This window comes from Musa acuminata, chromosome BXJ1-10 (genome assembly GCF_036884655.1).
Source record: "Musa acuminata AAA Group cultivar baxijiao chromosome BXJ1-10, Cavendish_Baxijiao_AAA, whole genome shotgun sequence".
Lineage (NCBI taxonomy): Eukaryota > Viridiplantae > Streptophyta > Magnoliopsida > Zingiberales > Musaceae > Musa > Musa acuminata.
This window is the reverse complement of record NC_088336.1, coordinates 35,467,091-35,482,024: the sequence shown is the minus strand read 5'-3', so window position 1 is coordinate 35,482,024 and position 14,934 is coordinate 35,467,091. Positions and strand designations below refer to the sequence as shown.

Sequence of the window (14,934 nt, the reverse complement as noted above, 5' to 3'; positions counted from 1 at the left end):
TGAATTTAGCACCTTTGCATTGGGATTTTGGCCAGCATATGCTCCCAAGAGTACACGCATTTACTGCTTTTCCTATTCCCAAAGGCCAAACAAAGGTGACACCGATGAGGACTGCACAGTTACCGTTCATATATCTCCAGGGTTTGAAGGATAAGAAAGGATTCATTTCTCTGGCGACACCTCCTGGCACATGCCCCCTTTCTTTAGTTTCTTTTGCTTAGCCCATCATTAGCTCAACCCACCTGTGACCTGCCCTTGTCTTTTTGAAGCTGCAGTCCCCTCTCTCTTAGCCTCAGAAAAAAAGAAGAACACGCAGTGACACCTTGCTGTTAGCTGAGGCTGGCACGGAAAACCATGTATTCTTCGGCGTAGGGATTGGTCAGAACCAGCATGAAAGAGTAACTCGGTGAGTAACATCAGCATCCTCTTTTCAGAGGGAGGAGAGGGTTTGTTATGGGCTTCATGATGCTTCTCCCATGTGATCATGGGAAACAAGAGGAGCAGCGGTACCACCAGCATCACCAGCCGCTTAGGGTCTCTCCTTCCTCCTCCGCACTCTTCTTCCCAACACCAATCATGGCCTTCCCACCACCACCACCACCATCATCATCATCATCCACCTCTTCTTTTCACTTGGTCACTCATCATTACACCCCCATCAGCCTGGTAGAACAGGTGGGAGAAGGAAGCAAAGCTTAATCAAGTTAAAAAGGAGGAGAAGAGGGGATACGATGTCTTGGACATGGGAGCTCATGGAGAGCATCGGTTCCTTCTCTTCCGGACTTCCTTTGGGGAATCAAGCGTCTTGGTCCGATCTCTTTATTCTTGGCTTACATATATGAGAAACAAAGAGCCTTATTCTAGAGTATTTCCATCCTATATACTTCATTTGTGCTTCTGTTGTGTTTCCTCTCAAGTTATCTATTATTGAACCCTAACAATGGTGTGAGATGGAGTCTGTTGTTTGGACTATGTCGTCTGTTAATTTTTCTTTTCGAAAGAGGGTTTCCTTCTGCAGATACTCATGAATTAATCACATCCTTGTGGAGGAGGAGGAGGAGGAGAATACAATTAATTACATATAACTTATTTCTTCCATGATCAAGATGATGGTATTAGTATCTTCTTCTGTTTGTCTCAAGGACATGGGTTGCATCAGTAGATATGCAAAGATCCATGTGGAAGGAGGATCTCTAGCAGCGAAGTGCAAAGAAGGCCCTCCATATCCTTCTACAAGGTGATTGTATTCTAGCATCTAATTCGATGCATGCAAATTAGATTCATGCATGCTCACCAAATTCCAAATTGTCAGGAAGGATACTGCATGCATGTAGTTGATGCTTGGTCGCATGCAAGTACTTTTTGTGTGCATGAAATGAAATGGTGAAAGATCCATCAAAGTCATAGTCATGTTAGGTCAAGAAGATCGCTTAATTAGTTGATTGTTTGTCCATGCTCCTCTACATATATGAGAATTCCAAGCATTTTGGCCATGTTTATCCTTTCAAATTTGGTTTCTTCTTTCCTTCTCCAACTTAATAATTACTATAAATGCAAATTATAATGATCTCATGACATCAAGCAACGTTGTCCTTCTTCTTTTCTGAATGTATTTTCCTGGTGAATCAAGAAAAAGAAGTTTATTATATATCTGCTAAACAAATAAATGCTTCAAATGATGGCTGTTGTCAAGCAATTATTAGTTTCTCAACTGTTGGGAGGACAAGCTTTTTCTTATTTTGTTTGTCTTTTTGGATAGGAAAGGATGAAGCCTGGTTGTAAACTTTGGGAGTGTTTTAAGTTATACATTGTACATGAGATTTAAAAGTTTATTTTTGCTCTTGTTCGCTTTTTATTTCAATTGTCATAATTTGATCCAATAGGATAGGTAGCCAAATAAATCGGTTGAGCCTAAACTAGTAGATCAAAATGCTTAAGTTAAATTAATAATAATATATCTATCTATTATTGATCAAACCCTAATCTCTATAATCTAAGCATTAGCTTACTTGTAATGTTTCAGACTAAATCAGGAGAGGAGTGTCATAGCTTAACCATGAAAGTGAAATTGTTCAGGTTCACTGGACAGATAATTGTTATATGCAAAATATAACTTCTGAAAATACATACAATCTATTAATCCATCTCTCTCAAATAGATATATATCTATCTGTTTAGTTATCTATATATAAATTTTCAAACACAAAATAATTGGTTTTTGTTAAATCTGGTGGAGTTTTGTGACTTTCTTTTTTTTTTTTTTGGTTGGATATCTACAATTTTGATATGACCGAAATCCCAGAAAAAAAAAAATCTGCTTGGTCTTCTACCATGGTTATTCTTATCATTATTCAAATATTATCCATGATTTAAACCCATAGACATGGCTTTGTATATTTCTGTGTGCATTCTACCTAATGGATTTAGATATATTGCACACCAGTTGGCTTGATTGTGGCTAACAATACCCAAATTTGATTAATTACTCAAAGAAGCAGTCTTGAAATTTTCACAAATATATATATATATATATATTCAAATTTTGTATAAGAAAAATATGGTCTAATATCTGTTATGAAAAACCAAACGGGCACACCCCCTGGATAGATGATATAATGGCCCCTTTGTGTGCTTCCATATATGTTCGCTTGATTCTATCACATTATCATACACCAAGCCTTTTGGCTCTTTGTGCATCATCATGCTTGGTCACCTAATCCTATTGCACCATCACACTCGGCCTCGTAGCCCTTTGTGCACCATCGTGCTTGGTCACCTAATCCTATTGCACCACCACACTCAGCCTCGTAGCCCTTTGTGCACTCATACGCTTGTTTACCTAACTTTATCGTGCCATCACTCCCAACCTTATAGGTTCGCCACCATGCCCGGTCACCTAACCCTATCATGCCACCACACCTAGTCTTCTAAGTGTGCCATCGTTCCTAGTCACTTAATCCTATTATGTCAATGCAACAGGACTGTGTTGTCCTTCATGTACCTTTGCACCTAGTCATTTGACCCATCATAGCATGCCACTTAGCACAGTTTCTCAATCCTTTGCATGTTGTCACCTTTTATTTTCTTAAACTAATACATCATCATTCATCGAAGCCCTAAATCTTCGACCCTCATGTTGGACTCTAGTAATCGTTGGAACCATGCCATTGCCACTTGCTTGATCAGCGTTGCAACTAGTCATATTATTCTACTTCACCACTATCGCCCACGTATTAGATTGATTGAGAGCTCGACGAAAGGATTAAGTTGGATCGACTAAGTCAAGTAGACTAGGTTGGGCAAATTAACTTGTGCCAACTTTACGAGAAATTTAGCGTTACATCTCTTATTCTTTTATATCATTAGGCCTTTAGCGAATAATATTTCTTGACCCAAATTTACGATCCTCCTTCATCCAAAAAGTGAGGAACATATGTTATATTAGATATGATATGACTGACACGTTAACATCAGGTACAACTAATATGTCATCACTTTAGTCACCCAATGTCATGTATTACTCAATAATAATCTTATCTTCATATGAACACACTATCAATTGACATGTATCGAGATCGGATTTCTATGAACAACATAACTGGTGCACTGATAAGTTAAAAAAATAGACGAGAACCTTTAGCATAATTGGTGCACTAAGAATATAATAGATCAAAATAGTCATTCCTGTCACCTCAACGTAGAAAATTTGCAAATGGCCACCTTTTCAAAGAAGCACCAAATGTGCAATTATCTATAGATTGTTTGTTTGTGTACATCTAATGCTAATGAATCATCTATCGATTTAAAGAATCAAACTAATTTAAACGTTTCTACTATACTATATTTCTGTTTTTTGAAGAGGACACTTAAGCTACAGGAACTATTTACGACATACAAAATATGATGGAATTATGTGAAGTAAAATCTTTTAGTTAATTAAAACAAAAAAACAACAAAAAATTAGTACAAAGTGGGGATATAATTAATATAAAATCTATCTACATATATATATATATATATATATATATATATATTTTATTTTTTTAATCTAATACTTGGAATACCCTTAGCCATCTATCTGTGCTTTCTCTTTTTTTTTTCTATGAAATGATCATAATATTATAATATTTTGAGTAATATTAAGAAAAATATAATATAATAATTTCTTAATAATGATAAAAATAACTTGACTAATTTACCCTATGGATCGATTTAAGGGAAAGAGAAAGAAAAAGGTCGGTAAGTAGCTGTCAAATTTAGGATATTCTACGTATTACGTAAAAAATAATTTCCTGAAAACGAGGGATACTTTACCGGAAAAATGAAATAAATCGGAATAAAAAAAGGAAAATAGAAAAGGATTTAAAAAAAGAAAAAGAAAAAGAAAAAGAAAAAGAAAAAGAAAGTAGTGGTAATAACAATAGTAATAAGCTATTTTTATGTTTTATTGAAACGAACCGACCTCCGAGTCCAGGCTTTCCTCGTTGCCTCCTCTCTTGAATGGTTTGTTTCGTGTTGATGATTGACGATTAGTGAACGCTCCGAGGTACATAAATGATCCCCCCTTTCCCCGCATCTCCTTCTGCTGGTCTCCTCCAACCCTCGTCCGTCTCTCGCCTCTCGGGCGAGAGCAAGAGCCTGATCTCTTTCCGTCTTGGTTTGTTAGGGTTTCTGATTCGAGCGAGGAATTGCTAGTGAAGGAACAAAATAATCGAGGAGGACGATCAGAAGAGCAGATGTCCGCTCGCCCCCAGTTCACCATTACTCTAGGCCGAAGCGGTCAGGTGAATCCTTCTTCCTCCTCTCTTTCTCTTTCGAATCACATTCCCCCCCCCCCCCCCCCTTTGTGCATCTGTTCTTTAGGATCATGTGATGTCTACGCTTCTTCTTCGGCTAGAGGTGCTTGATTTAGGGCCTTCTGCTCTAGGGTTAGGTAATGGTAATCAAGAGCTGACGCACGTTCGCCATTTAGTGTCCTTACACGTCAACTCTACTTCTCGTTGGTCGTTCGGTGGCTTGCATTTGCGGGTGCCCTTTGGTTTTTGTGTGAAGAGAATTTCTTATATCGTTTCGCAATTGGGACATGTTTTTGCGAACACTAGGAGTGATTTTCAGTCTTGTTTTTGACTGGTTAGATATGGGTCCATCTCCTTAATAGCATACCACATTGGTTCTTTCTCATTCCTAGAAAAAAAAAAATTGTTAAGCCCCTTTTTCTTTAAGAACAAAAATCGTCCCTTGCTTATGTTTTTATAAGAATCCGTTACATGTTTTGTTTATTAAAATTTCTTACATTCATCGTTCACTTCGTTGACATGTGCATATATCATTTGATAGATTAATAAAAATCATATTCATAGATTTGAATTTGAGCCACATGGGAATGCATGCATGCTTGGATCATTGCAGATCATTGGATTTGTCTCATTGATAATACTATTTGGAAATCCTTTTGGAGATCCCTCGGACATACAATAGCTAAAAGATTGATTATCAATAAGTAAATGCATGTCCTCCTGTGCTTTTATTAAAAGAAGTATTGTATGGTTTACCTTCTGTGTCAAACAACCATTACAAGGATGACCGAGAACTATTGAATTGATGTCCATCTTGATCTTTTTCAACTGATGACATAATAATTGATAGTATGGTATCCATGACCGTTGGTGGTATTATACTTCTTTGTTTCCTGAATAAAGGAAATATTTTCCTTCCCTATTTTTCAATTGGTATTCATAATAAAAATTTATATTATTTTTTTGTTATCTCAAGAAGAACTTATCTTACTTTGGTGTCGATCAGGCAAAGAGGATAAAAAACAAAAAAAGCCTCCTTTGCATGAAAGAAGCTAGAAAGTCAGTTTTTCAGTAGCTTATGGTTATTTCAAGAATCCAATGTGTTTGGAAATAAAGCAGATGTTTTGGGTATTAAAATGATGAGGATTCACCTAGTGAATTATGTTTAATCACAAACTCTTAAGTTTCACATGACTTCCAACCTTAGTACAAAGCATAGCTTTTGTAGTTTTTAGTTGCTACTTCACTTGTTTGTCATATAGAACTCTACATCTAAGTGGTTTATATGTGATGTATCATCACCTTGTTTTAATGGATATTCAGTATTCAAAATATTTGATATATTATATTGTTTGAACTTTGAAGCATCTGGATTTATCATTAGCCTACAGAGAAATCTATGTTCAAGCATTGGGCTACTTGTGTTGTTAAATGCATCATAGGAACTGAGGTTAACAGTTCATCCATTGAGCTTTTTTTTGCTTGCATATAAACCTGTGAACCCAGGGTATCAATGTTATCTGGACTTGGGCGTTGAAGAGCACTTTATTGACATATATTGGATCTGATGTTTGGATCGTACCGGAGTTGCTTATTGGATGGTTGCACCAATTGTAGCAGTTGTGTTGGAAGAAAAGGAAAAGAGAAGCAGGATGGAAGGAGAGAATGTGAGGAGAAGAAGAGGGGGGCGGGGATGGGGGACTCAAAAAACAGCCATTGCTGCCATACAACGCTGTTGCTGCCTATGCGGCTTGATACTGCTGCTGTGGGATGCTGCAGTTTTTGCCATTGGACATCTTGGAAGCTGCTGCTCAAGAAGTTGAGCTCATTAATGTTGACAGCGATTTGACTAACATTTGTTGTCTCGAGACTTATGTAGCATTGATGAGATGCTATGTTTTCTTCCTTCCAATGGAATTTATTGTTCAATTTTTGTTTTTTAGTTTACTGGTTTTGATAAATTTTTGTGGTTTACAATTGGGATTGAATTATTATCTCCATCCAATTGGGACCTTAAAAGCTTAACCACTGTGGCAATAAGTTGAATTAATTTCTGTGTTAATAGTGAAAGTAAGTTGACATAGTAGAGGGCTGAGGTAAAAATTAGAGAACCATTAAATTGCTTATGTATTGCATCTATTATTGGCCGATGTAGTATAATTATCTTTTCCTTTATGATCTAGGAACATACATTTTATTTATTTGTTTTTTTATTCTGTAAGTAACTTACCATTTCTTATACGATTTGCTTATTATTAGCCATATTAAAACTTGTGCAAATTCCTTACTTGAAATTGCTTGGAAGGCATTTGCTTATGTCATGTAGAAAAAAATAAGTTTCAGAGTATTTATCTGGTGAAAAAAATATCTTTTCTGAGGGAGTTACGAATAGCTACCTTGACCTGTTTCCTTGGTAATGTTTGCAGGTTGTCAAGAGAGCAAGACCTATAGTTGATGGTAGTCATTCTGTTGATGACATGCCTTCCTTAGGAGGCAAAAGGTCGGTGAGAGAAAGGTTGGAAAGTAACACGGCCAATTACAATTCTTATAGAAGGCAGTACGAAAACAAACGGTGTGTTTTTCTCTTTCTAATGGCTCATGGTCATCCTTTTTCAGTCTCAATAGGTCTGTGCGACAATAAAACATATCTGGGACCATTTTTTAGATAAATATTCACTTTTTGATGGATGATTCTTCATTTTGAAACAACTATCTCCACATTTCATTTGTTGCTAGAGAAATTCAACAGGTTACGTATATATGCCTATTCTTTCCCACTGGACAGCTTGGCTGGGTGTACTCTTGCTGTTAGTACTGGCTGATAGCGTCAAGCTTTAGAATTATGTTGAGTTCAACTTTTTATAACCTTTCAAATGCTTCTTGTATAAATATGCATTTTTGTTATTAGTAATGAATCAACTTTTGACTATTTGTTTTTGTTGAGTTCTATTTCTCTTTATTCTCTTGATTTATTCTGGTTTCTCTTGATTCAATCTTACTTGTGGATATTGCTTCTGATATTTATGATCTTGGACCAATGTTTGGTGACTTGATAAACGCTGGATAACAAGACCAACATCTGTTTTTGTTGAACAGTTTTTTGCTTCCAGAGGTTGTTGTTTAGCACTTAACAGAGATTCTGCTGTGATGGGATTTGGTCTTTAGCAGCTCTGAGTTGTACATCAGATGCTTGACAAAGCAACTTGTTGGGTCAAGATCTTGGCTTTATGATAAAATATTTTAGGCCTATTATTCTGATTTGATGTTTAATATTTCTCCCATTTTACTGAGTAACCAAATTTTGCTTTATAATTCATTGTGTTTGGTGCTATTGCTTCTGTTTTTACAGTCAAAGGACTGACGGCCATGATTCAAGATTCATTAATAAGAATATGAGGGACAAACAAATCAAAACTGGTATCCATTTAAAGATCTCAGAATTAATTGTTTTCTGTTGAACTTGCTTTTCCCTGATTTGTTGATACCTTAATTTATAAAGATCATCGGGTTGGAAGAGATGATCTGAGATGGAAACTTATGAAGAAAAGCTTATCTCGAAGAAATCTTGATGCTGAAGGACAACGTGATGTCGACCTACGTGAAAAACTCTCTCGAAATGTACAGGCTTCTAGCAGATCTGATTCCCGACAACATGTAACAGAATCAAGTGCCTCTGGCCTTGGAAGGAGAATACCTTCCACAAGAAGTGCAGATGATTTACTGGAATTGGATTCACATAGAAAGTCTTACACTTGGACGTCGGACCGGCAGAGGCTTGGTTCTCCGGATAGGTTTATCAGCACTCAAAGGCACATGCCTCCTTCTAGAAGATATGAGGAGCTGCGGCATGCATCTGCTATAAGATCTATAGATGCTTCTAGACCCTCTAGTTTTCTGACAAATAGTGGGATAGGTGATGCTTCCAGATCTCTTAATTTTATGGCGAAGGACATGAGTGTGAATGCAAATCCGGTTGTTCGAGCTCCTGCACCAGGGATTATTGAGCCAAGAAGTGTCCTTAAGGTAATATATTTAACCCCTACATATTGCTCCTCATTTCTGTGAATCTTTTTTTTTCTTGACTTGAACCTCTCCAGATGAAATGTGAACATTTGATCTGAGGAATTGCCTTTGATACTTGCCAACTATCCACAGTAGCTTTTGACTGATAATTGGTCACATGGGGATTGCTCATCCTTTGATAATTACTCATTGTGCAATATGGCTATGTCAAATAGAACTTGATTGCTGGTTGATGGGCATGATATCCATGTTTAGGATTAATTGTTTATGAAGTTAAAATAAGGATCTTAGAACAAAGAAGATTGTACACAAACTTTAATCATCTAGTTGTAAAAGATTGTAACTCACATACTACCAAACATCTAGCATATTTTTAAATCTAATTTCCGAGACTACTCCAAGGTGAAGAAAGTGGAAGAAAATGTGGAAAAATGGAAGAAATCAAAATTTGATTTTGATTGATGATTATAGATCCGATTGAAAATTTTATGAAAGATTTATCTATACAAAAATGGAAGTCAATCAAGGATATTGTGACTCAGAATTGAAGATTATTTACAGGTCAAATTCGGAATGTTATCTTCTTCGAAGAAGGAAAGAACAAATGATTTGTGATTTGATATCATTATATTTTTATCTTTATATTTTCATTTTTTGTACTTGAGGAACATATAAAGAAGTCAAAAGATTGTAATTAAACATTACCAGAAAAAAATAGATCAATTAATTAGGTTCTTTTTCCATATTATGTGTTAGTGGCATGAGACCATATGTGTTTTTCCGATGGGATGATTCCATTCTTCATGTGCGAAGGTGTGAGACCTTAACCCAGAGACAGAATCTCGTAGTTGTCTTATTTTATTGTTATTTTCTTCTTCTTCCTCTCTCTTCATCCTCTATTTTCACAAAAAAAAGTTCCTCCGTTCATCATGAGCTTGCCAGTGTGTCATATTGACTTATGCCAAGGTAAGATATGGATAGGCCAATTAACATGCCTTTCTGGCACAGCACATCAATCTTTGGTTGATATAGTATATCTTGGTACAACTTTGATGACCATTGTAGTAGTAAGATTATTGCAGCTATATATTGTAAGATCACCTTTGTGCATTGTTTTTTTAACAATGTGTGCACATAAGACACTTCTTATTGAAGGCACTGAGCTTCAGCCAATTGAGGCATAAGATCCAGACCTTGTTGACTTCTGCATCTCTTTGCAAGTGTGTGCATTTAGGATTGCTGTGGACTAATTCAAGAGTTTGCTATGTTACAACTTGCAAGATGAGTGATGGTTACCTACATTAACTTTGGTGATGACCATTTTCTTTAATAATATATTTTATGTGTATTGCCTTGTATTATATACAGGCAAAGATTCCTTCATAAACGCCTCTTGAGGTTTTTTGTCTTCTGCAGCCTGAGGAACCTCTTACAGTTGCTAGCTTGCTACATTCATTAGGGCTTGGAAAATATGCCATACTCTTTCAGGCAGAAGAGGTATTATTTTCTGTCAAATTCTTGTGTTTCTTGCCACTGTTATATTTCTGTGTAGGTATTTGTAGTCTTCTATGACAACCAATGTCTTGCAGTGTTAGTTCATGTTATTTAACTGTTTTGAGAATATGGCTGGTCAGAGTGACTGTCGCATCTCGTGGTTGAAGTTTTGAATAGCATGCTTAACTTATGAACTCACTAAGAACTCTTATTTTCAATGCTAATGTATTTTGGCTATTGTGCCCATGCTAAATTTTAGTTTAACTAAAGTGTGACAACAATTTTCTTTTATGGCCTAGAATTTTACTAGGTTATGTTACCAATTGATATTTACCAGTCCGAGCAAGGACTGATGTCAGACCGGGCTGGGATTTGAAATCTTGCCATGAAGATTATGTATAAACATGCTAATGCTCATGTATGCATGCCTTCATGTAGATTGGTCCAAATTATGCTAGGGGGCATGTATCTTTGATATCTAGAATAGTATTTAAGGAAACTTATTCTTTTTCTATCAATGTTTCTTTATACATTTCTAGACAATGTATGCTATGTTTGTAATGCTAAAATGGACACAAAAATTTAGACAAAAATTATAAGATTTAGAAACTTGATTTTGGGATTGTTTGGACCAAAATAGGATGTCTAATCTACTTTAGACCCCACTGCAAAAAATAAATTATTCTGAATGGACACGACCATAGTTTGCCAAAACTGACTAATGGTTACAATAATATTGCTATCTTAAAATCTCAAAAAATTTCCAAAATGTGATGAGAAATCTTAAAGCAACTAAACCTGACCCCAGTGATTTAAAAAGCGCTAGGCGCCAAAAGGCGCCAAGGTCCACAAACGCCTGAGGCGCTAGGCGCTCGCTCAGGCGCTCGCCCGAGCGAAGCGAGGCGCTAAAATATAAAAATATATAATATAATTAATAATTTCAAATAAATAAAAAATTAACAACTTTAAAATCAAAATAATATATTATTAATCTATTAACAGAAAATTAATCATTTCAAAATTCAAATAAACTTAATATTAAGAGTATACTGTATACTGAGCCTGATGGAGAAACGAGGAAGCAGCGGCGAGCGGCGGCAGCAGCAGCGGCGAGCGGCGGCAACAGCAGCGGCGAGCGGCGGTAGCAGCAGCGGCGAGCGACGGCAACAGCAGCGGTGAGCGGCGGCAGCGGGAAAGGGAAAGGGAGCGGAAGGCACGAGCAGCGGGAGGGCTCGCGGGAGGTGCAAGCAGCGGGAGGGCTCGAGGGAGGCGCAAGCAGCGGGAAGGCTCGCAGGAGGCGCGAGCAGCGAGAGGGCTCGCGGGAGGCGCGAGCAGCGAGAGGGCTCGAGGGAGGCGCGAGCAGCGAGAGGGCTCGCGGGAGGCGCGAGCAGCGGGAAGGCTCGCGGGAGGCGCGAGCAGCGGGAAGGCTCGCGGGAGGCGCGAGCAGCGACAGCGGCAGCGGGAGCAGGAGCGACGAGCAGCGAGATCGCGATCGGGATCGGCAGCAGGTTAGGGTTGGGTAAGGGTTAGGGTTGGGGTTATATCGGTTTAGTTGGTTCGATTGAACCAACTAACAACCGAACCAGGACCGAACCAGACCTAAAATTCTGGTTCGGTCGCCTTGGTTTACCCAGGCACTCGCCCGAAGCGCCCAGCGCCTGGGCTCGGGCGAGCGCCCAGGCGGCGCTTGTTTGAAGCGCGCCGCCTGGGACATTAGCGAGGCGTTCGGGCCTCGCCTCGCCCGAGCGCCTAGGCGAGCGCCTTTTTCAATCACTGCATGACCCAAGAATAAATTTATTCCTACTATTCCTTTGGTTGTAATTTTTAGTTGCTAACTTGATAATGTCTTAGCCATGCAATTGTAGTCATGATTATCCTTATTCAAGATGTTCCTTTTGCAGCTCAATTAGAATCTTTAATCTCAGGGTGCCGCCAATCCTTTCTTGAGCTTTTGGTTTGTTTTGGTTCATTCACAAATGATAACATTTCATGTTAATTTCTCCATTTTATTCATCGTGCAATAATAATTGACACTTAATAATACTTTATTAAGTTGGAGATAAGTGTTTTCTAATCGCATCATTTTGTATGATAAAAGTCATTCTAAAGAAGCCCTGTCTTTAGTTAGTCTCACAAAAATATTACATATGAAATTTATGGTTCAACCATTTGTTTCAAACCCTTTGGTGAAGAGTTCTTCAACAACCATTAGTTACAGATAAAATGCTTAAGATTGATCTGACAAAATTTTGTAATCACTGCATTGCATATGGTTTCAGGTTGACATGACTGCATTAAGGCAGATGGGAGACACTGACCTAAAAGAATTGGGAATTCCCATGGTAAGTTTATGTCGCTGGCACTATTTTCTTCGCTTTCTTATAGAATCACATTGATTATGCAAAGAAATGTCTTCAAAGGCTAGATTTTCTTGGCACATGTATTTTGCATTATATCTACATTGTGCAAGCATATACTTGGGTGATCCATCACTCTGTCACCCTTCTTATTAGTCATTATTAATTTTTTTAATGGATTTTTAAATTTATGGTGTTGAAATAATTTAAACCTAACCTGCCTTATAGGATTGAATTGTATTGTTTGGTTTATTATACTTTTTCTAAATAAAAACATTGATGAACTAGCATCATTTGAAGTTTGAACAATATATTTCAATGTTTATGCAATTTTCCTGAATGGTGAGCATTCATTATTGACTTAAGGGTAAAATGGTTTCAACCGTAGTAATCAGAAATTAAACTATTTTATTTCACTTCATATCAAATGATCACTAAAGCTTTCGTGAAAAATTGGAAAATGATAGATTATGTGGATGACATATTTTAAATTAAGCATAATCTCATGTTTGGGCATGTATAGTGTACCAAGCATCATCTCAGTTGCTCTAGATCTGTTAAAAGCTTTTTTTAATTTTAACAAATATAATCTATGTAATAGAAAGCTTAGAATGTTTCAACAGCTGAGGAAACAGATTTTATACATTTAATTATAATTTCATCATCAGGTGAGCATGTATACCCACAATACATACATAACATGCTGACTTTGTGGGGATCACAGTATTGGTTCTTGCTAGGACTCAATTTTATGTTATACAAGCAATGCATATAAAGGCAGATACCATGCTGATGCGCTCCATTGCATGCCAGTGCATGCTATAGGATGTGGATGCATGGCAAACTATAATGTCAGGCATTGTCAAGAGCCACTAAGATACTTATTGTTCTATCCCACGAACCGAATAGCCTCACCATTGTGACCAAAAATCATCAATTGGCAGTGGCATGTGAGACCAGCACAGCCTCTTTCTTTTGTTCCCTTTCTTATATTTGGTTTTTTAATCTGGTAATTTCTTTTAGTAGTTTCTTCTATTTAGTTGTTTGTCTTATATTATAGCATGAAATTAGTAAAGAAAATAAGTAAAATAGAGACTGATCAACTAAATTTATCATCTAAGCTGAGTTGACCATATTTTCTGCTGTTAAAAAAGATTATTTATAAAAAAATGTTTTTCTGGTGTTTTGTGTTAGTGACTATAAAAGAAGCTATTCATTGTATTCTGGTTATGAAATCAACTATAAGTTCTAAGAGCATTCTTGTTTATGATAATTTGATGGAAGTTTGGAGTTGAAGGTTCATTGTCATACTAGTATCCTTAGGTCATTAATTTTTAATTCACCATTGACCACTATAATAAAATTCGAAGCAATATTGGTGGACAATATTCTGTTATTAATAGTTTCCCATATGTTGAGTCATGAGTTTGCATAATGTCAACTTAGCATATAATAGGGAATTTAAGATCTGCTAATATGGTATCTATCTTCTTCCATAGTATGTGAGTAGCAACTGATCTGCAATCCGTTGCTATTATGTGTCTTGAGGAGTGACCTCCTTTCTTTGGTTTTTGTATATACTTGATATATATATGTTGACTGTGAAAATTGTGATCCTGGAGTGCTGTCATCAATCTGAACTGTGAAAAGTTTGTTTTACATGTTCTTCTTCTGATATGGCTTACATTTATGTTTAAAGATCACAGAAATATGTTACATTTTTCCTTGCTGGTTTGCATGTTGGTATCACTTGTAGGGCCCTAGGAAGATCCTTCTTGCAGCTTTATCTCATGCAAGACAGCGGCAACGGTGAGAAGACCAAGCCTTAGTTGTCTTTGTGCCGCATGTCGGGGCCATTGATTATATTAAACCTTAGGATCTTATCCTCCGTCAATGCTTATTTTGAAGCCTTATTTTGAATTCAACCTTTGCAGACGACTAAACTTGCATTCCTCAGTGTAAATCGAATGCTTTGTCAAAAATGTATTGTAGAAATCCTCATTCTTACGGGGACTAGATTATATGTGGAGCAGGAGAAAACTTCAAAGCCATAGTGGTGGTGCTACTTGTTGTCAGAGTTGGCCAATGTATTTAGATGATATGATTATAGATCAGCTTGGACAACGGTTTAGCATTCCATCGACTAAAATCAAGAACTTAGTGAAGGAGATTAGAAGTAATAATACTTTTTTTGTTGAGGACCACTGATTATGAATTGACTATTTAAAATTTTATGCTGCCACTTGGATGGTAGAATTATAAGA

At 37.0% G+C, this 14,934-nt stretch overlaps 1 protein-coding gene across 2 annotated transcripts; it reads left to right on the top strand.

Moving 5' to 3' along the window:
* The first annotated feature begins 298 nt into the window (after window positions 1-298).
* Window positions 299-14,804, top strand: LOC135594732 (uncharacterized). 2 transcript variants are annotated; one of them, XM_065085214.1, is made up of 8 exons: window positions 299-1,237; window positions 4,667-4,784; window positions 7,223-7,368; window positions 8,146-8,213; window positions 8,296-8,819; window positions 10,236-10,316; window positions 12,593-12,655; window positions 14,427-14,804. In XM_065085214.1, the coding sequence occupies exons 1-8, from the start codon at window positions 1,098-1,100 to the stop codon at window positions 14,481-14,483; spliced, it is 1,197 nt and encodes a 398-aa protein (XP_064941286.1). In that variant the 5' UTR covers window positions 299-1,097; the 3' UTR covers window positions 14,484-14,804. The 2 variants fall into 2 exon arrangements, with proteins under 2 accessions (XP_064941286.1, XP_064941287.1); XM_065085215.1 differs by lacking the exon at window positions 299-1,237 and adding an exon at window positions 4,398-4,546.
* The last annotated feature ends 130 nt before the right edge of the window (window positions 14,805-14,934 follow it).